At 45.5% G+C, this 23,792-nt stretch overlaps 1 protein-coding gene across 1 annotated transcript; it reads right to left on the bottom strand.

Moving 5' to 3' along the window:
* Positions 1–1,634: 1,634 nt before the first annotated feature.
* Positions 1,635–18,585, bottom strand: LOC123995503 (hyaluronidase PH-20-like). The gene is made up of 7 exons (XM_046299154.1): positions 18,526–18,585; positions 4,389–4,487; positions 4,033–4,199; positions 3,446–3,833; positions 3,083–3,241; positions 2,852–2,941; positions 1,635–2,060 (listed from the first exon to the last, which is right to left on the bottom strand). The coding sequence occupies exons 1-7, from the start codon at positions 18,583–18,585 to the stop codon at positions 1,635–1,637; spliced, it is 1,389 nt and encodes a 462-aa protein (XP_046155110.1).
* Between the last annotated feature and the right edge of the window lie 5,207 nt (positions 18,586–23,792).

The raw sequence follows: 23,792 nt of genomic DNA, 5'->3' as shown, positions 1-23,792 counted from the left end.
ACACTGCTCTGTGAGTGGATCAAGAGATACTAAATGACTCTTATCTGTGCCTGGTGTCAGATTGAGTCTGCGTGACAGGCAGAGATGATGAATCTGTTTTTTCCACCTCTGCACTGTTTGATTGTGTGTGTGTGTGTGCGTGCGTGTGTGTGTGTGTGTGTGTGTGTGTGTGTGTGTGTGTGTGTGTGTGTTTAGACTAGGCTACCCATGGGAAGTTGTCAAGGAGGCCATTCAGCGAGGTTGGAGGGGTAAGGTAAGAAGAGCTGTATCGTACATGTAGGGACCTGTTATTTATGTTCTCATATATCTGATTCAGCACCATCAGCCTATCTGATTGGCCATAAACATCTAGGGACAGCATTGGCTTATCTAATTGGCCGGATGACTCCCATCATTCACTTCTCCTTCTGGACTCATTATCTCCCTGCAGACTTCCTCTATTTGTTACAACAGTAAAACAATGATACTAACGCAGTATTTCGTGTTGCTGCTTACTGCTTCACTGGTTCTCTGAGGTATCACTTGTCCGTTTCCAGTTCTAACACTCGCACACGCTCAAACTCTTAATAGGCCTAACTCCAGAAGTCTGGCTAAAATTCAAGGTCATTCTTCACAGAGTAAAGCAGGCTAACGCTTAAATTCCAAGTATCTGCAGTAATCTACTTTAATGCTTAATAAGGCTTTGGGCTCTACCGTGGTCTAACCCCTTGAGTTTCAAGAAACTCCAAAGCAAGGCAGGAGTCATCCACACACACACACACTCAAGGTTTATTATCATCAGGGCAGGGCAAGGAAAATCTCATATTACACTGTTGGCATTTAACTTTCATTACAGTCTTTCGCAGTGAGTGGAGAAGAAGCTATTAGTACCTCTTGTCAATGTCACTGAATAAAATGTTTACAGTAACAGCCGTGATAGGTGCCTGTCTTCACAACGTCAACACCGTGAGGGTCAGTAGTGCAATGGTCAACCAATGACACTGTAGATACTCACAGAGACAGAGAGTCGCGTTTTTATTTACATATGCACTCAAATGATATACAAACAACTACTGAAGAAATGTTGCCACAGGTTAACCATCTCTACTTGCAAGAAACTCTTCTTTGTTCCAGTCGCAACATATCTATTTCCTGCTGAATGACATCAGTAGACCGGTAAAATCAGTGTGGAGCTTCATCATTACTGCAGCGTGAACCTTATTAAGTCACAGAGAAAACAGCGACCTGACACACCCAGGTTTTACGGTACTGCATGGCATTCTCTGTAGTTTGTCCTTATCCGCAATCTTTCAATCAACATATCAGCCGAAGCCAACATCTGCATGAGACAGTATTACCTTTATTTAACTAGGCAAGTCAGTTAAGAACAAATTCTTATTTTCAGTGAGTTAACTGCCTTGTTCAGGGGCAGAACGGTAGATTTGTACTTTGTCAGCTCAGGGATTTGAACTTGCAACCTTTCGGTTCCTAGTCCAACGCTCTAACCACTAGGCTACCCTGCCGCACATCGCTTACCTCTGATAATTATTACAGTATTATTATGGTCAAACAAGAGACTTGGGCCACCTTGCGTATGTTACATAGGACACAGTCCAGTTACACAGGTCAACACTCATGGTCCATCCATCGGTGTTTCAGTGTTTTTTCAAGTTCTCTTCAATGGTTGACTGTTCCATATCAGCGATCACTTTATTCAGTGTCTTAGTCTTGTCGGACAGACCCTGATGCTTCAGTCTAAACACCAGTGCTTTAGACAGGTGTATGGGCAGCTTGGGGGAACATGTCCGTCCTGCATAGCATTGACAGGTGAACCTCCTGGAGAAGAGAGCCAGGTCAGCCAGACTGGGCGTCCCCAGGACCATGTAGGTGCCCCTAGCCCGGAGGATACGGAAGTTCCCTGAGGACAGGTGGAGGTAGTGGGCCGACTCGTAGTGCTTCCGGACGCAGCGCCCGTTCCCCTGGCACAGGAAGTCGCCGCAGAGCTGGGCGGCGGCTGTCACGTTGGCGACGTAGGGGTTGAGCGTGGTGGTGAGGTACGAGGAAAGAGCCTGACAGGACGCCTGTGGGGAGAAAGTCGGAGGAAATGAAAACTCTTCATGTCCAGGCGTACTGGTGAGGTACACCTAGTGAGGCTCACAGGACACCCGTGGGAAGGGAGGGTGGAGGGAAGGATCAATACACCGAAGGAAGTCAAGTGGATTCATGTGTGCTGGAGTTTAACGTAATATTCTATTCATGGTGAGAATACTTTTTCCTGTTTTCGTATAGTTTTGTTGCTTAAAACAATGTTCTGTGTCTCAAATGGCACCCTGCAAATGTCAGTGGCATTGGCTTTCAGTGTGAGTAGGGAGTATCACCTTGAGTGTGTATGTGTGTCAGAAGCCCTGTTTATACCTGGCTCTAGCATGCGTCCTTTGTCCTGATATTGTCTACATTCTGATTTTGCCCACATTTTCAGAACTATGTGAGGCTTTGGTATTAATATGTGACTCAAATCCGTCCATTGTGTCCACATTGTGACCAGATTTCCTTGTCCCTTCCTGTATGCGTATTTATTTGTTTTAAGATGCATATTAATGCCATAAGTTAATGGTGCCACCTGTCAAATATTTGAGAAGGCAGGATAAGGATGATTTAAATGGTTTCACTGTCCAGATCCATGTACACTTGTAAGATATCCAGACACAATGTGTGTCTGACCACCTCCGGAGGTGCTGAGCAAGATCTGATCACAATGCATCGTTTGATTGTCTACGTACACCTGCATGAAAATGTGGGCACAATCAGAATGTGGACAAGATGTGGACAAATGTCACAACCAGGTAAGAACAGGGCCAGAGTATCACCTAACCTTGTCATCGTAGTCGGCACTGGCCCCCCACAGCACGGCTCCTGAGGCCCCCACGGCAGCACTCTCCCCGATGGTGCTGACCAGGTCCCCCTGGAGAACATTACACAGTTAAAGCAGAGAAGGGTTATTATTACGGTGGTAAGGGTTATGACAGAGGTAACTGCACCTCATGACAACATTCCTCTGACCTCAGAACCCCACCATCACCCTGTTTCTTGTGTAATTTCTCACCTGGCTGAGGAAGCGTCTGTTCTGGTCGATGAAGACGGGTCGTGTGTACACGTAGACGGGTGCGGTGGTGGGCCGGGCGGGCAGGGCAGCCACCCTCAGCGCCTCTTGGACTCGGTTTCTCACCAAGCGGGCAGCGCTATGCCTGTCCCCTAGAGACGCCTAAAAGAGGCACAACAACCCCATACGAGTTAGTCTCCCTTACCTTACCTACAAACTAGGAAGCACTACAAACTAGGAAGCACTTTAGTATAACATGACAGACTACATAGGAGATGGCAAAACCAAAACACATCTGGGGGTAGATGTTAGATTATGAATTAGTCATATCCTGCCCCACCCCCAACAAACAAAAATCATTCTTACCTGCAGGTATATAGAGGGGTAGAGTGCGGAACTTGCCTCCCACAGCCAGAGCAGCTCATCGTTCTGCCCCATCACCTCCTTGGTACATCTCCCTGTGTATCCCGGCTCCATCCATCCATGGTTATAACAGTTGGGGAACAGGTAGAATCCCCACTGGTAGTTGGGCCTAAGGCGGCTACCCAAGGACAGAGTCTCTGCCATGTAGCTGCGGGCTGCTGCCTGGAACTGCTTCTTGGCCGTAGCCGTGGCCCGCCAGGCTGTGAGGGAGCGGTCCCTCTGGCGGGCATGGGTCACTGATAGGGTCCTGTAGATCCACTTGGAGCCCCAGTTCCTGGCCCACAGGGGGCGCCAGTCCTCCCAGTCGATCACAGCAAGGCCACGGGCCGTCCTGGAGGGAGGTGGTGGAGCAGTAAAGTTATAGACTTATTATGCACTGATCTAATGTCAGTTTTGTATCCCCAACTCTCCCTTAATGGTTAAGGTTAGTGTTTCAACATGGTGAGCTAAACATCGATCTGTGCCTAAGGGCAACCTCTACACGGTTAATAATTAAGGTTAGGGTTTTGGAGCTGATTCTAGGTCAGTACTTGGAGGGGATGTAGTAGTTGATGTCAGCCCGGGCCTTGGCCAGACTGGCCCTAAGGTTTCCTCTCTGGGGGATGCCTCCGTAGAACTGCTGCCTGGAAGGCAGGTCCACGTGGGGGTAGAGCCCCAGTCGGTCAGTATAGAAAAGAGACAGGAACTGACCTGGCACCTAGAAACAGGGAGGAAGGAAGCACAGTAACGTTTTTGTTAGGAAAAAGTTATGTCTTGTACTTCTCGCAATAAATCCCTGTTAGTATATGATTGTTTCAGGTTTGATGTGTCAAACATTGTTATGGACATCCTTCAATCTCAAACACGTTACCAGCTATCCAAGAGGAATGTGCGTATTGTTTCTTACCTTGGCAGGTGTGGCCACGCCTCTGTAGGGGGAAGTGTCCAGGGAGATGTTGTACCTGTTACAGACCAGCTTTGGGATGTTCCAGGTCACTATGAAGGGCTCACGGTCAAATAGAGGGGGGCAGTGTGGGGGAGAGGATGGGGGAGGTTTTGGGCGGATTAGGAGTGGAGTTTTTGGGTAAGGGACGCGTGGTAGAGGGAAGAGGAGCCATTGTTGTTTTGGGAAGAGAAGGAACAGTAGTTCTGAAGAGAGGAGGGGTGAAGACCTGAAAGAAATGAGGAGTGGTAGTTTTGGGACGTGGATGGGAAGTTTTGGGGAAGGGACTGGTGGTATGGGGGAGAGGAGGAGGAAGAGAAGGGGGGTTTTGAGTAAGGGTGGGTTGGACGTTTTGGGGAGACGAGGGCGGGATGTTTTGGGAAGTGGAGGAGTAGTATGAGGAGGTGGAGGAGGGGAGGTTTTGGGGGAGTGTGATGGTGGTTGTGAACAGGGGGGGATGGTGGTGGAGGAAGTATAGAGGGGAGGACCAGGGGAGGACTGAGGGAGAGGAGAGGTGATTTGGGGGAGAGGAGGGATGGTCGTTTTGGGAGGACGGGGGCGGGCGGTTTTCGGGAGATGAGGAGTTGTAGTTTTGGGGAGACGAGGCCGAGAGGTTTTCGGGCGATGAGAGGAGAAGATTTTGGGGAGACGAAGGCGATATGTTTTGGTTAGGTGATGGGAGGTATCGGGAAGAGGAGGGACCGTGGTTGTGAAGGAAGTGTAGGGGACAGGAGAAGGGGAGAACTGGAAGAGAGAAGGGGTAGTGGTTTTGGGTAAAGGAGGCACAGTGATTTTGGGGAGACGAAGGTGGGATATTTTGGGAAGACGAGTGGGGGAAATTATGGGGAGATGATGAAAGGTAGTTTTGGGGGGTTTGGGAGAGGTTTTGGGTATCGGAATGGACATATAGGGAGTAGGAGCAGGGGAGGTTATGGGAAGGAGAGGGAAGGTAGTTTTGGGGAGACGAGGGTGAGAGATTTTGGGGAGACAAGGGTGAGAGGTTTTGTGGAGACAAGGACGAGAGGTTTTGGGGAGATGAGTCAGGGAGGTTTTTGGGAGAGGATTGGCTGTGTCGGGGAGAAGAGAAGGGGATGTTTTGGGGAGACGAGGGCGGTAGGTTTCGAGGGGATGAGGGCGGTAGGCTTTGGGGGGACGATGGCGGTAGGTTTGGTTTAGGGGAGGCAAGGTATTGAGGATGGGAGGAGGGGAAGTTTTGGGGAAAGGAGGGACAGTTTTTGTGGAGAGGGGAAGTATGGTGGTGGAGGTGGTGTAAGAGAGAGGAGCAGGCGAGGACTGAGAGACAGGAATTATGATTGCTTTGGAGAGAAGTGGACGGGGGTTTTGAGCAGATGAGTGGGGGAGATTTTGGGGAGGCGCAGACGGGAAGTTCTGGGGAGGGGACTGGTCATATAGAGAGGAGTAGGAAGGGAAGTTTTGGGGAGACGAGGGTGGGAGGGTTTTTGGAGGAGGCGTGTAGTATGAGGGAGTCGAGGGCGGAGAGTTTTGGGTTTGGTACGGTTGGTATGAGGTAGAGTAGCATGGGAGCTTTTGGGAAGAGGAGGAACAGTGGTTTTGGAGAGGAGTGGGATGGTGGCGTAGGGGAGAGGAGCGGGCGAGGACTGAGAGAGAGGAAGGGTTAAGGTGGTGAAGGAAGTTTGACGTTGGGGCTGGGGGGATGTGGAAGTGTGGGTGAGAGGAGAGGTGGCAGTAAGTGTAAGACAAGGGCTGGAGGTTGTTGGAGGTAGGAGGGTAGTGGAGCTGATGACACCCAGGAGAGAGATGAGGGCGGACAGCAGCAGTACAAAGCCCCTGCTCTTCTGGATGTACCAACCCATCCTTTCTCCTGTGGAGGAGAAACATTCAGCAAAGAAACAGACAACAAACTGTCAGTAGGAAGTGTACTGCATATAGAACATATTTACTGTACAGATTTACAGATGGCTGTTTGTTTTAGTCATTTAGAACTTACAGTCATTTAGAAGTCATTTAGAACAGTCATTTAGAACATATAGTCATTTAGAACATACAGTCATTTAGAACTTACAGTCATTTAGAACATTTACAGTCATTTAGAACATTTTACAGTCATTTAGAACTTACAGTCATTTAGAACATACAGTCATTTAGAACTTACAGTCATTTAGAACATACAGTCATTTAGAACTTACAGTCATTTAGAACATACAGTCATTTAGAACTTACAGTCATTTAGAACTTACAGTCATTTTGAACATACAGTCATTTAGAACTTACAGTCATTTAGAACATACAGTCATTTAGAACTTACAGTCATTTAGAACTTACAGTCATTTAGAACATACAGTCATTTAGAACATACAGTCATTTTGAACATACAGTCATTTAGAACTTACAGTCATTTAGAACATACAGTCATTTAGAACTTACAGTCATTTAGAACTTACAGTCATTTATAACTTATAGTCATTTAGAACTTACAGTCATTTAGAACTTACAGTCATTTAGAACGTATAGTCATTTAGAACTTACAGTCATTTAGAACTTACAGTCATTTAGAACTTCTACAGACATTTATTTGTTTCACAGAGAGATGTGTATCATCTTAACAATCTTCTCACAAACTATTTTCAATCCCTTTCCCCATGTCCTTAAATGAACCTCCTTGGCTAAATGTTGTTGCCATGTCAGAATGCTGGCTATGGCAGCTGAGTGCCAGCCTCAACGATGCCCACAAAGATGGCTGGCACTGTATGGAAGAACTGCCACGGAACTGCCATTTGGATAATCACTATCCCTTATCCCCAGCCTGCCAAGCCAAACCCACAGATAGACATAACGACAAGGTAAAAGACAGACGACACGGTACCTGGTCATCCCTTCACATCAGGTCTTAACCACAGCTCCTTGATCTGACGACACTCTGGATCCAACGAAGACACCTTGGCTTTGGGAGAAATGGCTTTCGCACCTCATCAGACCAGACTAAGAACGTACTGTAAAAACAACCTACTGGGTATCCTATACAGAGGAGACGAGACCCATTTCCTACACAGACCATCAGGAGGGAGGAGAAAGCTGGGCAGAGCTGTGTATAAGGATGCATCCACCACTGCCTGTTTGTCTATCAAGAATAACTTGTTATGGTCTGCACCAGCCAAGTTGGTCTTGGAGCAAGAGAGGATGAGACACCTGGGTGTGAGGTTGTAGAGCGTGTACTGTTTTAACCTCTGTAGCAAACAGTCTGGGACCGGGGGCAGGGACCGGGGGCAGGAGCTTGGCCGGAGTAAATACGGATTGTTAAGAGGATCGGCTGGGGCAGCATATGGGACTAGGGCTAGGTTAGGCTGGGGTATGGGGGTTCGGCAGGGGATGGGGATTGTGATCGATAAGGAGATTGGTAAGGGGATCTTGAAGGGGATGAGCTGGGGCTGCATATGGGGTTGGGACTGAGATTGGGACTGGACAGAGCATCACAAACAGTTTATGCTTTTGTATTTATAGCAGTATTTCCGAATGCCTTACTCATTCTGATTTGATTGCCTTTTCACTGCACTGAATCAAAGCCGCCTTAAAATAGAGGTGTCACATGTCACAGTCAACCGCACAGGGGTTCCGGTTATGAAACTGGGCTAGTTATCAAAGCACTGTAGCTGTGTAGTAATCTAAATCAATGAGACTTCCTGAACCTGACAGTCTGAGAAAGAACTTATAACAATTGTAACTTTCTATTGTCTGGTTCAGAGCACATTGTTTCGGTCATCTCCAGTACGCAGCTCGATGGGAACACTGGTTATCTGTGCAAACGCTCCGCTCTGGCCAGACTAGTTGTCTATGCAGACCATCTCACACCTCGGTGACAGGAGAGAGGACTATTACATAATAGATCCTACACTGAATGTTGCTTAGAGACTCACTAGCAGCAACACCACAATAGTCCGGGGTGTTTGTGGGAACAGACATGTTTTTCCTCCTAGGCCTCCAACGCGACAATGCGATTCAGACACTGATGAATACATACTTCTTTCAGGCATGGAAAGGGCAAGCTGGGAGAGGGTGGGAGGTATTGCAAGGTATCTCTGCAGCTTACGGTACATTATTGTGAGGTCAAGTATAAGGTAGACATACAGGCTGGAGGGTTCACATAGAGCTGAGAAACCATAATAAACCATAAATCATTAGACAAAATGGCCAGGGCTTGAATGCAGAGTCTTGAATGCAGTACAAGTATTGAATGTAGTTAGTACGATATGAAATGATAGTAAAACAACAACAGACTCATTTTGAAATGAAGAAGGGCTGTACTTTATGAATCGTGATAGACTAAATTCCTCTGAATCTATTGAGGACATAGCACTGGCAGCACACCGCATGTTCTCTCTTTTCGCACGATGAACTCTGTGACATATGACCTCTAACCTGGTAATACTGGCTTACTATAGGATTACAGTCATGGGGCTGGGGAGTGGTCGGCGGTGACGGTGATGGGGGAGGACACGTGCCAGGGCCACAGGCACAGGGTGCTGATGGGGGATGGGAGGTGGATGTGGGGAGGTCAGAAATACAATTACATTGTATGATGTTAAAGAGCACATGTCGAACTCATTCCACGGAGGGCCAAGTGTCTGCGGGTTTTCGCTCCTCCCTTGTACTTGATTGATGAACTAAGGTCAGTAATTAGTAAAGAACTCCCCTCACCTGGTTGTCTAGGTATTAATTGACAGGAAAAATCTAAAACCCACAGACACTAGGCCCTCCATGGAATGAGTTTGACACCCCTGTTACAGAGGGTTAATGGATTATTTCATATACAGTGGGGCAAAACATTATTTAGTCAGCCACCAATTGTGCAAGTTCTCCCAATTTAAAAATGAGAGAGGCCTGTAATTTTCATCATAGGTACACTTCACCTATGTCAGACAAAATGAGGGGGGGAAATCCAGAAAATCACATTGTATGATTATTTTATGAATTTATTTGCAAATTATGGTGGAAAATAAGCATTTGGTCACCTACAAACAAGCAAGATTTCTGGCTCTCACAGACCTGTACCTTCTTCTTTAAGAGGCTCCTCTGTACTCCACTCGTATTAATGGCACCTGTTTGAACTTGTTTTCAGTATAAAATACACCTGTCCACAACCTCAAACAGGCACACTCCAAACTCCACTATGACCAAGACCAAAGAGCTGTCAAAGGACACCAAAAACAAAATTGTAGACCTGCACCAGGCTGGGTTGGCGCACCCCCCTTGGGTTGTGCCATGGCGGAGATCTTTGTGGGCTATACTCAGCCTTGTCTGAGGATGGTAAGTTGGTGGTTGAAGATATCCCTCTAGTGGTGTGGGGCTATACTTTGGCAAAGTGGGTGGGGTTATATCTTTCCTGTTTGGCCCTGTCCGGGGGTGTCCTCGGATGGGGCCACAGTGTCTCCTGACCCCTCCTGTCTCAGCCTCCAGTATTTATGCTGCAGTAGTTTATGTGTCGGGGGGCTAGGGTCAGTTTGTTATATCTGGAGTACTTCTCCTGTCCTATTCGGTGTCCTGTGTGAATTTAAGTGTGCTCTCTCTAATTCTCTCTTTCTTTCTCTCTCTCGGAGGACCTGAGCCCTAGGACCATGCCTCAGGACTACCTGACATGATGACTCCTTGCTGTCCCCAGTCCACCTGGCTGTATTATTTGACCATGCTGGTCATTTATGAACATTTGAACATCTTGGCCATGTTCTGTTATAATCTCCACCCGGCACAGCCAGAAGAGGACTGGCCACCCCACATAGCCTGGTTCCTCTCTAAGTTTCTTCCTAGGTTTTGGCCTTTCTAGGGAGTTTTTCCTAGCCACCGTGCTTCTACACCTGCATTGCTTGCTGTTTGGGGTTTTAGGCTGGGTTTCTGTACAGCACGTTGAGATATCAGCTGATGTACGAAGGGCTATATAAATACATTTGATTTGATTTGATTTGGGAAGACTGAATCTGCAATAGGTAAGCAGCTTGGGTTGAAGAAATCAACTGTGGGAGCAATTATTAGGAAATGGAAGACATACAATACCACTGATAATCTCCCTCTATCTGGGGCTCCACGCAAGATCTCACCCTGTGGGGTCAAAATGATCACAAGAACGGTGAGCAAAAATCCCAGAACCACACGGGGGGGACCTAGTGAATGACCTGCAGAGAGCTGGGACCAAAGTAACAAAGCCTACCATCAGTAACACACTACGCCGCCAGGGACTCAAATCCTGCAGTGCCAGACATGTCCCCCTGCTTAAGCCAGTACATGTCCAGGCCCGTCTAAAGTTTGCTAGAGAGCATTTGGATAATCCAAAAGAAGATTGGGAGAATGTCATATGGTCAGATGAAACCAAAATATAACTTTTTGGTAAAAACTCAATTTGTTGTGTTTGGAGGACAAAGAATGCTGAGTTGCATCCAAAGAACACCATACATACTGTTAAGCATGGGGGTGGAAACATCATGCTTTGGGGGTGTTTTTCTGCAAAGGGACCAGGACGACTGATCCGTGTAAAGGAAAGAATGAATGGGGACATGTATCGTGAGATTTTGAGTGAAAACCTCCTTCCATCAGCAAGGGCATTGAAGATGAAACGTGGCTGGGTCTTTCAGCATGACAATGATCCCAAACACACCGTCCGGGCAACGAAGGAGTGGCTTCGTATGAAGCATTTCAAGGTCCTGGAGTGGCCTAGCCAGTCTCCAGATCTCAACCCCATAGAAAATCTTTGGAGGGAGTTGAAAGTCCGTGTTGCGCAGCAACAGCCCCAAAACATCACTGTTCTAGAGGAGATCTGCATGGAGGAATGGGCCAAAATACCAGCAACAGTGTGTGAAAACCTTGTGAAGACTTACAGAAAACGTTTGACCTCTGTCATTGCCAACAAAGGACAGATAACAAAGTATTGAGATAAACTTTGTTATTGACCAAATATTTATTTTCCACCATAATTTGCAAATAAATTCATTAAAAATCCTACAATGTGATTTTCTGGATTTTTTTTCTCATTTTGTCTGTCATAGTTGAAGTGTACCTATGATGAAAATTACAGGCCTCTCTCATCTTTTTAAGTGGGAAAACTTGAACAATTGGTGGCTGACTAAATACTTTTTTGCCCCACTGTATAGTACATTGTTGACATTGTCTTTTGAGAAGACAAAGTCAGAGAGAATTTGCATGCGAGTGACTTTCCGGTACATTTTCAAATCCAACCACAAGATGGTGCTCCTGGTATGACATATGCATGGGGTTGTGGTGGCTAAATTGTCCAATATAATTGTCCCAATACAATTTCCATCCTAATCCTTCCGCCATAATGGAGAGAGGTGAACTGTTAGTCTTGATGCAAACGAATCCAATGTCCAGAATTTGATTCAAGTCGAAATATAAGAATCCATGTATTTGTCGTTCTTCTTGTTCTTGTTATTGTTCAATTCAAACCAAAGAAACAAACAACATGCATGGTTTGGTTTGGTCAAATGAGTGTGTGCTGCCATTGCAGTCACTCTGGAGACGCGGATGTCGATTAAGGCAGCCCTCTGCACCTCTCTGATTCAGAGGGGTTGGTTAAAATGTGGAAGACACGTTTCAGTTGAATGCATTCAGTTGTACAACTGACTGGGTATCCCCCTTTCCTTTCCCTTTCCCGATAGGCCTTGGAGCCTGTAGACATTTGAACTGAGTTCCCCTTCAGTAGAGGGGGATATACACACCTGAAGATGAATGGCAGTAGCACATAAAAATATACAATATAAGCCAGGGATGAGCAACTGGTAGGTCACCCCTTTGCTAGGCCCGCAGATCCATTTCCAAAACGTACTGTTTAGAGTTAGAATAGTAGAATACACAAGGTGCCATTTTGGAATGTGGTTGTGCATCAGCAGTTTTTCACTTGTGATGTCAGTCACTGGGATTCACTCAATTAGTCACCATCCCCATTGATTTGGTTAGTCACTCTCACTCAGATATCATATTAAAAACGGCAACCATTTTTCTCCACCCAATGGCAAAATGTATTAGAGTTGCAGGAAATGAGGTGTACAATTGTAAAATGGGGGGAGCAACACAACTGGACTTAGGGGCCCCAAAAGGCTAGGGCTGGCCCTGACTGCATGTAGAACCGTGAGCCGCCGCAACCCCTCAGGATGAATTCATGTTTCTGGTGGCCCCCACCCCCATCAGAGTTGCCCAAGCTCTGACAAAGACGGAACCTTTTTCTTGTTGTTTTTTTCATTCCAATGCAATGATATTTCACAGGTTCCTCACTCAGCCTTTTCCTGTAGATGTCCCTTTCATACCTTTTACTGTGACTTTTTTTTGTATTTTGTTTTTTACCTCTTTTTCGTGATATACAGTTGGTAGTTACAGTCTTGTCCCATCGCTGGAGAGGCAAAGGTCGAGAGCCACGCGTCCTCCGAAACACTGCTTCTTGACACGCTACTTGCTTAACCCGGAAGCCAGCCGCACCAAGGCGTCGGAGGAAACACCTTAGGAAACACCCGCCACAGGAGTCACTAGAGCGAGACGGGACAAGGACATCCCAGCCGACCGGCCAAACCCTCCCCTAACCCGGACAAAGCCGGACCAATTGTGTGTGCGACACAGCCCGGGATCGAACCCGGATCTGTAGTGATGCCTCAAGCACTGCTGCGCCTCTCGGGAGGCCTTTTGGTATTCATTTGTGCAGTTGAATGAGTGAATGAGTGGATAAGGGGAAAAAAGAAGGGCTATATTATATGATCTTTATTTCTGCCTAGTATATACTGCCCTCTTGTGGTAGAGTTATATTTCATCTATCTGTCTCTGATCTCTATCTCTCCCTCTGTATCTCTCCCTATGTCTCTCTCTGATCTCTCTATCTCTCCCTCTGTCTCTCTCTGATCTCTCCCTCTATCTCCCTCTGATCTCTGTCTCCCTCCCTGTCTCATACGAACTCTAATTTTCTTCATTCATTAAGTTACATAATCAATTATTTCTGTTCTGTGGGCATTTGAGGAACTGACCTGGTTGCTGCATTACTCCCCCATCACTTCCCATCGCTCTGTGTGTGAGGAGAGCACTGGTATGGCAAGGGGCGTGTGTGTTTCAAGCTTCATGTTTTTTTAGTAGTCCTGTATATGGGATGCACACCGTCCAGCGAAATGCTTACATGCAGGTTCCTTCTCGACAATGCCACCACAATAACAAATAATAAAAGAAAGGAATACGAACAAAGTCAATGGCAGTAGAATAGAATAAACATTTTATCATAAGTGTAATACAGGAAGACAATTTATAGCCCAATATGTACATTTGTTTTGGAGACGGGGACGTTGGGGGGCAAGTGTTTAAATTGTGCAGTATTTAGTAATGATAATAAAAGAGTCTGGTAGCAGCAGTTGTGATATGTGTGTAGCATGAATGTATGTGGGTGTGTGCGTGTTAGGGTTGAGTAGTGGGAACCGGGTTATAGAGATTTCCCAAATCAGGACATTTCTCCCGCGCTGCAGATAGCTGTATAGGTCTCCTAATACAGGAGTATTAAAGGCCTAGTGCACTACTTTTATTAATATATATTTTTTTACTTACCTTTTTTAGGGAGGGGGGGGGGGCGCTGCAGCTACTTCCTGCGGATATGGGGTTATACATAAGCTTCTAACTTATAGCCTCTGTCTTTTGCACAATTTGCACCTGCGCTCCCATGGACTCGCTTCCTATAAAACGCTCCTTAGCTCTTGGAGTCCCCCCCCCCCACAAAAAGAAAAAACCTAGACTAGAATAGCTCGCTGGGCATTTTTCTTTAGCATTTGTTATACTAATATAATATTTGTAGAGGGATGCAAGCTCTTGATTGCTCCATGTTAAATACAGCAGCCAATAGAACTCACTGGGAGTGTGAAAGAAGAGAAAAAACACAATGGCGGTAGGCTATCGCAGTTATTTATTCAGACCCATAACCATTCACTCTAACTGAAGAGAAGTGAAAGACTTCTGAATTTTATTCTAGTTTTATTCAAGCATGTCATTAGAACAATGAAGATAAGGAAAACGCAACTTATTTCATTTAACTGTTGAAAGCAAAGAAGGGACGACGCAACAATGGAGAGAGAAAGGAGAACGATAAGGGGAAATATTACGAAAGTACAGTACCAGTCAAACGCTTGGACACACCTACTCATTCAAGGGTTTTTCTTTATTTGTACTATTTTCTACATTGTACTGTATAATGTAGGAGGCATATTTTGGGTCATTGTGTAAGAACCGACGCTGGAGTAGAGAAGCAGTGAACATTTAATTTTGCAAAGAAATGGAACAGGAAAGGAAAAGTGTAAGAACTGGGTAACAAAAAAAAACAAAAAATAATGTCATGCTGAAGCAGGGAACAGAGCTGGGGAACAGACAGATATAGGGGAGATAATGAGACAGGTGATTGAGTCCAGGGGAGTGCAATCATTTTCTGATGAGCGTGACGAGGGAAGCAGATGTGCGTAATGATGGTGGCAGGAGTACGTAGTGCTGGGCAGCCTTGCACCCTCGAGCCCATGAAGGAAGAGTGGGAACAGGCGTGACACATTGTCCTGTTGAAAAACAAATGATAGTCCCACTAAGCGCAAACCAGATGGGATGGCGTATCACTGCAGAATGCTGTGGTAGACATGCTGCTTAAGTGTGCCTTGAATTCTAAATAAATCACAGACAGTGTCACCAGCTAAGCACCCCCCACACCATCACACCTCCTCCTCCATGCTTCACGGTGGGAACCACACATGCGGACATCATCCGTTCACCTGCTCTGCATCTCACAAAGACACAGAGGATGGAACCAAACATCTCAAATTTGGACTCAACAGACCAAAGGACAGATTTCCACCAGCCTAATGTCCATTGCTTGTGTTTCTTGGCCCAAGCAAGTCTCTTCTTATTATTGGTGTCCTTTAATAGTGGTTTCTTTGCAGCAATTTGACCATGAAGGCCTGATTCACATAGTCTCCTTTGAACAGTTGATGTTGAGATGTGTCTGTTACTTAATTTGAACTCTGTGAAGCATGCATTTGGGCTGCAATCTGAGGTGCAGTTAACTCTAATGAACGTATCCTCTGCAGCAGAGGTAACTCTGGGTCTTCCTTTCCTGTGGCGGTCCTCATGAGAGCCAGTTTCATCATAGTGCTTGATGGTTTTTGCGACTGCACTTGAAGAAACTTTCAAAGTTCTTGAAATTATCTGCATTGACTGACCTTCATTTCTTAAAGTAATGATGGACTGTCATTTCTCTTTGCTTATTTGAGCTGTTCTTCCCATAGATTAGTCTTTTACCAAATAGGGCTATCTTCTGTATACCATCCCTACCTTGTCACAACACAACTGATCGCGTTAAGAAGGAAAGAATTTCCACTAATCATCTTTTAACAAGGCACACCTGTTCATTGAAATTGACTGCCTCATGAAGCTGGTTGAGAGAATGCCAAAAGTGTGCAAAGCTGTCATCAAGGCAAAGGGTGGCTACTTTGAATAATTTCAAATATAAAATATATTTTGATATGTTTAACACCTTTTTGGTTACTACATGATTCCATATGTGTTATTGCATAGTTTTGAGGTCTTCGCTATTATTATACAATGTAGAAAATAGTAACAATAAAGAAAAACCCTTGAATGAGTAGGAGTGTTCTGTATATGTCACCCTACTAATTATACAATTTTTAAAACGTTCCTATTAAAATTACATTCATAGCCTATAATTGTACCTTTGAAGGCAGCATGTCCTGAACCAGCAACGCAAGTTCTCTCCCAGCTTCATGGTTTAAAGAGGTGTGTAATTCCAGTACATATAATACAGTATAATACAATACAGTAAAGTAATATAGTCCACAAAATTAGCCTATTGGAGCTTGTTTCGTTTCATTATGTGAGCTAGCATATAGCATACTGTATATAATAGGCTATTTATTGGATAATGGCACTATCATTTGGGCTTTTTTTGGGCTTGGGATCATAAAATCTATTTAAAGTAGGGCTCATAGAATATCTTTAATGTATGGCTCGTCAGGCTCAGGTAGTATCATGCTGGTCAAAGCTCTAATCAAATCCAGACATATTTATATGCTTTAGAATGACACTTCTGATTTTGGCGGGAAATACTGGGTTACCTGGGAGAAAAGGGATCTATTCTCGGGATGGAACATTTATAAATACCGGGACAATATTAAACCCTAGTGTGTGTGTGTGTGTGTGTGTGTGTGTGTGTGTGTGTGTGTGTGTGTGTGTGTGTGTGTGTGTGTGTGTGTGTGTGTGTGTGTGTGTGTGTGTGTGTGTGTGTGTGTGTGTGTGTGTGTGTGTGTGTGTGTGTGTGTGTGTGTGTGTGTGTACGTGACTGAGTGAGTGCTTGTGTGCTAAGGTGCAGGTGGTCAGTCCAGTTTGAGTGTTCAGCTGTCTAATGGCCTCCAGACAGAAACTGTCTCTGAGCCATTTAGTATCAGACCTAATGATCCGTTGCCATCTGCCCGACAGTAAGGGAGTGAACTGCTCGTGGCCAGGGTGTGTGGTGTCCTTGATGATGCTACGGGCCTTCCTCGGGCACCATTTTGAGTAGATGTCCTGGAGGGTTGGGAGCACGGTCCCAGTAATGTAGTGGGCCGTCTTCACCATCCGCTGGAGGGTCTTGTGGTCCTGGACGGAGCAATTCCCAAAACCAGGTCGTGATGCATCCGGTCAGGACACTCTCGATGTTAAGCAGTATTTTGAGAGCACCCTAGTCGGCATGCCGAATTTCTTCAGCCGCCTTAGGAAGTAGAGACGCTGTTGCGCCCTCTAGACAAGAGTGTTGGTTTTGTTGGTCCATGTCAAGTCCTCGGTGACGCAGAGGAACTTCAAACTCTGACTCCTTCTTTTGCAGTCCTGTTGATGTGGATCGGACCATGTTCCTTTGGTTTGCTGACGTTGAGGGGGAGGTTGTCCAGGGGTCTCTGAGGTACCGCAACGCATGAGAAGAAATGTGATGGTGGTGAAATGGACAGTGCTCTCCAAGGTGCTGATTCATTAAAATTATTTTAGACGTCACTGCGGAATATGTACTATGAACACATGCTCGAGCAGAGCTGTGGGGCTTACCCAAGTCTGAATCTCTTACAGCCTTTCAAGACGTAAATGTACAGCAACATTTTTAGATGTCACTGCAGAACACCCATCATATGCATATAGAGCCCCACAGTGGAGGTGTCATAATACCCATAAAACCAAGCAGTCAAACAGGGAAATGGTTCCAATTGTTTTTCCACCATTCATTTTTCCCATAGGGGAAAATTCAAATAAGGGCTGTGTTTCGTGAAGGCTTAACCTGGGGTGACGTTTTGAAAACCATGGAAATCTCGTTCAGACAAGGTGACTTTGATCAATATATTAGTCTCAATTTACTCTCAGATTCTAAAATGCTAATTAGCATCAAAGCAGCCATAGTGCAAAACTATAAATCCTTGCAAGCACCTTCAAGTCATCTCTATCTGATACTTTTGCTAACAGGTATTTTGTCAATTTGAAACTTTCACAAGACAGTTCCCAGAATTGTCCATTTAAAGACATTTTCCCAATGTATTCAATACTACATTTAGCTAACATTCAATAGTTAATCCAGAGATTTCTTACCTTTGCCTCGAGTCATAAGTTTCGTCCAGATCATCATGAAATGTGTAGTTATTTATTTTAGACACATTAGCAGCTAATTAGCTAATTTTTTTTTGGGGGGGTAAATACAGTCGAATATATTTATAAAAGTCATATCGTCCAAGAGAGATTTACACAGTTATCAAAATGTCACGCCAGAGTAAGCGTACACAAAACACAGCCCTTATTTTAGTGTTTCTAAAATCCCCTATGTTGTTGCCGATCCTTGCGGCCTGTGCCTGTCAGGAAGTCCAGGATCCAGTTGCAGAGGGTGGTGTTCAGACCCAGGGCTCTGAGCTTGGAGGGAACAATAGTGCTGAATGCTGAATTATAGTCAATGAACAGCATTCTCACATGGGGCGTTCATCTTGTCCAAATGTGTAAGGGTCGTGTGAATAGCAATGGAAATGGCATCTCCCGTGGATCTGTTGGAGCGGTAGGCAAATTGGAGTGGGTCCAGTGTGCCTGGCATGCTGACCTTGGTGTGGCCCATGACCAGCCTCTCGAAGCACTTCCTGATTACCGGGGTGAGTGCCATGGAGCGATAGTCATTTGGGCATGTCACCTTGTTTTTCTTGGGCACTGGGACAATGTGTGTGTGTGTGCTTGATCACTGAGGCCAGGGTTTGCATTGTAGCTGGGTCTGTGGTGGCTCCATCTCTTACAACGTTCACTCTTGGGTCTATTTTCTTTCTGTGGGAGTTTGCTGTAACTCTTCTTGGGGCATTGAGATTTTACAGAACTCTGAGGAGGACAAGGAGTTGTACTTCAATCAAGTGGGCGGATTGATGATCTTCCCCTGAGCTACAAAGATGAAGGGTCAAGTATCCTGAATAGGCATGGAGTTTCAGGCATGGATGGGGCTCCATGCCTGAAGTTTGAAAATTCACATGACTCTGTTACTGGCACAGCCTGATCAGTTCAGTCATTATACATTTCACAAGATGCCTCATCTCAAGTTGATTGGGAGTGAACCTTGGAAGACCTTTTGTCCGTCAGACTTCCCATTCCTTCAAATCATATTGTGTAATCTAATCCTAGAGGTTAGAGTTTCCAGAGCACTGAAAACATTCTCAGTGTTGTGTGTGTATGCAGTTCAGTAGCCTGGTCCCATCTACATGCCCTGCTTTAGCCAACTATTCTGACAACAATGGCATGCATGACACCAACGGTCAGGGGAGCTGGTTAACACACAAACAGATCTGGGATCAGTTTGATGGGCCACAGCCCTGACTCATCAGTCATCATCAGACAGAGCATACTGTAGTTGATCAGCTAACCTGACCTAGGTCTACTCCCAAACAGTCTGTATGTCAACTCTCTCTCTCATTTGGTGACATACTCTTAAGATCCTTGTGATTCGTACCAAAGAATGGTGAGAATGGTGAGAAACCATAAAGCACCCAATGATATTGAAGAATCACAAAAGACGGTGTCCGAATGTTGACAGCCACGTTACCTTATTACACACATCCCTGTCCTTAATTCGATCCAGCTGTAATGTGTGACTGCAGGGCACTCCTTTGTGCTCTGCTCAGTCCCAACCACAGGGAAACACCTCAGAACACTGAGGGATGTGAAGCGGTGTAACTCTACTCAGAAAACAAAGTTTACATCAGTAACGCCCCATTCTCTGGCTTGGTTTGTGTTTCGTTGGCTTCACCACTACTGCCCTTTATAGACAATACAACAGAGCTGTCATTGTACTTAAGTGAGCAGTTAGCCTCGTCCTCTTCATCATGATCATTATTGTCATCGTCATCATCTTTATCATCGTCGTGATTTCCTTTACACTCTGAAAGAGCATTGTGTGCTACATTCTTCTCCTTGACAACATTCATTCTCTCTGTCGGCATGTTTCCTGATAAACACTTGTTTCCCTATCTGTGTTTGACAGGCCTCCTGTGCTGGCATGCCGTGGCCCTCTCTCCCTCTTTCTCTGTTTCACTGACCCATATTGAGACCTCTGTTCTCGGTGAGGAGGGTCCTTCTCTGCCTGCCTGTCTGGTGCCACGGGTTCTTTCAGTCTGCTCCATTGGGCCACTCAGCAAAACCAGCCTACAGGTGTATGTATCATTTTATGGCAACTAATCATTTTCTGATGGGAGTGGCCTGAGTCCACTGTCATGATGTCGACCCGGAGAAACTATAAAGGCATATTGTCCTGATGCTCTCATCAGGAGTGTGTGCGGGCGTATGTGTGCGTCCGCATGTGTGTATGAATCACTCCGTTAGGGGCTGGGAGCCGAGGCTCTGCATCTCTACCCCCTCGAGCTCCATGATAAAATATGCAGCAAGAAACGTGTATGCTTCTCTCGTAGGCCTACATAGGCTTTGCTTCATTGTGAATATTAAAGCAAAATGAAACTGTGAAAACTGAAAAAAATTATTTAGATGTGTGTTGGGTACTGTACTGTCTGAGTTGAAAGGGCCAACAACAATTGCTGACACAATTGGTTAATGTGTGATTTGTTCCAGCCCTGCCACGTGCACACTATTGCCCTCAAGGGAAAGGAAAGGGGGATACCTAGTCAGTTGCACAACTCTCTGAATCAGAGAGGTGTTGGTTTATTCCAATAAAATAAGGCCTAAACGGCAAATAATAGGAATAATAAATAATTATGCATTTAATTAGAATGAATTATCCATGTAATAATCAACTACTAATACATGTTATCTAATTATGTCCTCCTGCCCATAATATATGGCCTATTAGTGGGGGAACGACTGTCCCCGTTCATTGAAGCCACAGAAGTTCAAGGCAGACCATGCTACTCCAGGCATAGTTTGCAGAAAACAGGATCCCCCATTATAGTGGATAGAACATTTCTATCATGTTGGTTAATCTTCCAGTAAGTAAAAAAGGGTTATGAAGACAATCATGTTACCAATAATTGCTTCTAATACACCAGATGTGTGTCCTTGAACTGATTCTTTAAAAATCGCACACAGAAGGATCAACTTAAACAGGAAGCACCCATGGTAGGGACTATTCGATGTTGGTCTGATCAATCTAAATCTATGCTTTACGTATTGTTTTGATCACGCGGACTGAAAAATATTCTGGGTCACCTCTGAGAATAGTATCGACGTATACACTGACTCGGTGACAGGGTTCATCAGGAAGTGCATAGAAGATGTTGTTCCCACTGTGACGATTAGAATTGATCTAAACCAAAACCGTGGACAGATAGCAGCCTTTGTGCAAAACTGAAAGTGTGAACCACCACATATAACTATGGAAAGGTGACTGGGAACATGGACAGGTACAAACAGACCAGCTATGACCTCTGTAAGGTAATCAAAGAGGCAAAGCGACAGTTACAGGGACAAAGTGGAGTCGCAAATCAATGGCTCAGACATGAGACGTATGTGGAATGAACTCCAGACAATCACAGATTATAAAGTGAAGCCAGCCACGTCGCAGACACCAATTCCTCGCTCCCGGATAAGCTAAACACCTTCTTTACCTGCTTCGAGGAAAACAACATCGAGCCACCAACACAGGCCCCTTCCTCTCACGAGGACAGTGTGCTCCCGTTCTCTGTGTCTGACTTGAGTAAATCACCTGAGTGGGTTGAGTCACTGATGTGATCTTCCTGTCTGGGTTGGCGCCCCCCCATTGGGTTGTGCCGTGGCAGAGATCTTTGTGGGCTATACTTGGCCTTGTCTCAGGATGGTAAGTTGGTGGTTGAAGTTATCCCTCTAGTGGTGTGGGGGCTGTGCATTGGAAAAGTAGGTGGGGTTACATCCTTCCTGTTTGGCCCTGTCCGGGGTTATCATCGGATGGGGCCACAGTGTCTCCTGACCCCTCCTGTCTCAGCCTCCAGTATTTATGCTGCAGTAGTTTGTGTCGGGGCTAGGGTCAGTTTGTTATATCTGGAGTACTTCTCCTGTCTTATCCGGTGTCCTGTGTGAATTTAAGTATGCTCTCTCTAATTCTCTCTTTCTCTCTTTCTTTCTCTCTCTCAGAGGACCTGAGCCCTAGGACCATGCCTCAGGACTACCTGGCATGTGGACTCCTTGCTGTCCCCAGTCCACCTGGCCGTGCTGCTGCTCCGGTTTCAACTGTTCAGCACCTGAGATGCTGACTTGCTGCACCCTCGACAACTACTGTGATTATTATTATTTGACCATGCTGGTCATTTATGAACATTTGAACATCTTGGCCATGTTCTGTTATAATCTCCACCCGACACAGCCAGATGAGGACTGGCCACCCCTCATAGCCTGGTTCCTCTCTAGGTTTCTTCCTAGGTTTTGGCCTTTCTAGGGAGTTTTTCCTAGCCACCGTGCTTCTACACCTGCATTGCTTGCTGTTTGGGGTTTTAAGCTGGGTTTCTGTACAGCACTTTGAGATATCAGCTGATGTACGAAGAGCTATATAAACAAATTTGATTTGATTTAAGCACGTTAACCATTACAAGGCTGCCGGCCCAGACGGCATTCCAAGCCACGTCTTCAAATATTAAATCTGCCAGTCTGTTTCCCAGTCTGTTGTCCCCACTTGCTTCAAGATGTCCACAATTTCTCCATTACCCAAGAAAGCGAAGGTAACTGAACTAAATTGCCCCGTAGCCCTCACTTCTGTCATCATGAAGTGCTTTGAGAGGCTAGTTAAAGATCGTTTCACCTTACCCGACAACCTAGACCCACTACAATTCGCATACCGCCCCAACACGGCTGATGCAATCACCAATGTACTGCACACTGCCCTATCCCACCTGGACAAGAGAAATATAATAATGCTGTTCATCGACTACAGCTCAGCCTTCAACACCATAGTGCCCTCTGAGCTCTTCACTAAGCTCGGGGCCCTGGGTCTGAACCCCTCCCTGTGCAACTTGGTCCTGGACTTCCTGACAGGCAGACCTCCACAGGGGTGCATGCTCAGCCCCGTCCTGTATTCCCTGTCCACCCATGACTGCATGTCTCTAACTCAATCAACAAGTTTACTGACGACACAACAGCGGTAGGCCTGATTACCAACAGTGATGAAATTGCCTACAGGGAGGAGGTGAGAGCCCTGGCGTATGGTGCCACGAAATTAACCTCTCCTTCAACGTCAACAAGACAAAGGAGCTGATCATGGACTATAGGAGACAGCAGAGAGACTCCCCCAATCCATATCGATAGGGCCGCAGTGGAGAGGGTCAAAAGATTCAAGTTCCTCTGTGTGCACATCACTGATGACCTGAAATGGGGGCACACTGCCTGCCCTCTACAGCACCTGGTGTCACAAGAAGGCTACGAATATAATCAATAACCTCAACCACCCGAGCCACGTCATGTTTATCCCGCTATCATCTATGTAGAACAAAGGTTTCAAGCTCACTCAGGATATGCATATTTTTGATACCATTTGAAAGGAAATACTTTGAAGTTTGTGGAAATGTGGAATTAATGTAGGAGAACATAACACATTAGTTCTGGTGAAAGATAATGCAAAGAAAAAACCTGCGTTTTTTTGTACCATCATCTTTGAATTACAAGAGAAACGCCATAATGTATTATTCCAGCCCAGGCGCAATTAAGATTTTGGCCACTAGATGGCAGCAGTGTATGTGAAAAGTTATAGACTGATCCAATGAACCATTGCATTTCTGTTCAAAATGTTGTATCAAGACTGCCCAAATGTGCTTAATTTGTTTATTAATACACTTTCAAGTTCATAACTTCTTTCACTGGAATAGCTTCTAATAAGTTATTAGAAGTTATGAATAAGTTATGAATAGCTTCATAACT

This window comes from Oncorhynchus gorbuscha, linkage group LG14 (assembly GCF_021184085.1).
Source record: "Oncorhynchus gorbuscha isolate QuinsamMale2020 ecotype Even-year linkage group LG14, OgorEven_v1.0, whole genome shotgun sequence".
In the NCBI taxonomy this organism is placed as follows: Eukaryota; Metazoa; Chordata; class Actinopteri; order Salmoniformes; family Salmonidae; genus Oncorhynchus; species Oncorhynchus gorbuscha.
The sequence above is the reverse complement of the archived record's forward strand: the minus strand, read 5'-3'. Positions and strand labels throughout refer to the sequence as shown.

Bases quoted from the DNA above. Each gene is read 5' to 3' on its own strand.
- LOC123995503 (XM_046299154.1), bottom strand. From the start codon at position 18,585: ATGGCACTCACCCCGGTAATCAGGAAGTGCTTCGAGAGGCTGGTCATG. The intron at 3,834-4,032 runs GTACTGACCTAG...ACCTCCCTCCAG, and splicing joins AACTACTACATCCCCTCCAA to GACGGCCCGTGGCCTTGCTG. The intron at 2,942-3,082 runs GTGAGAAATTAC...AATGTTCTCCAG, and splicing joins ACAGACGCTTCCTCAGCCAG to GGGGACCTGGTCAGCACCAT.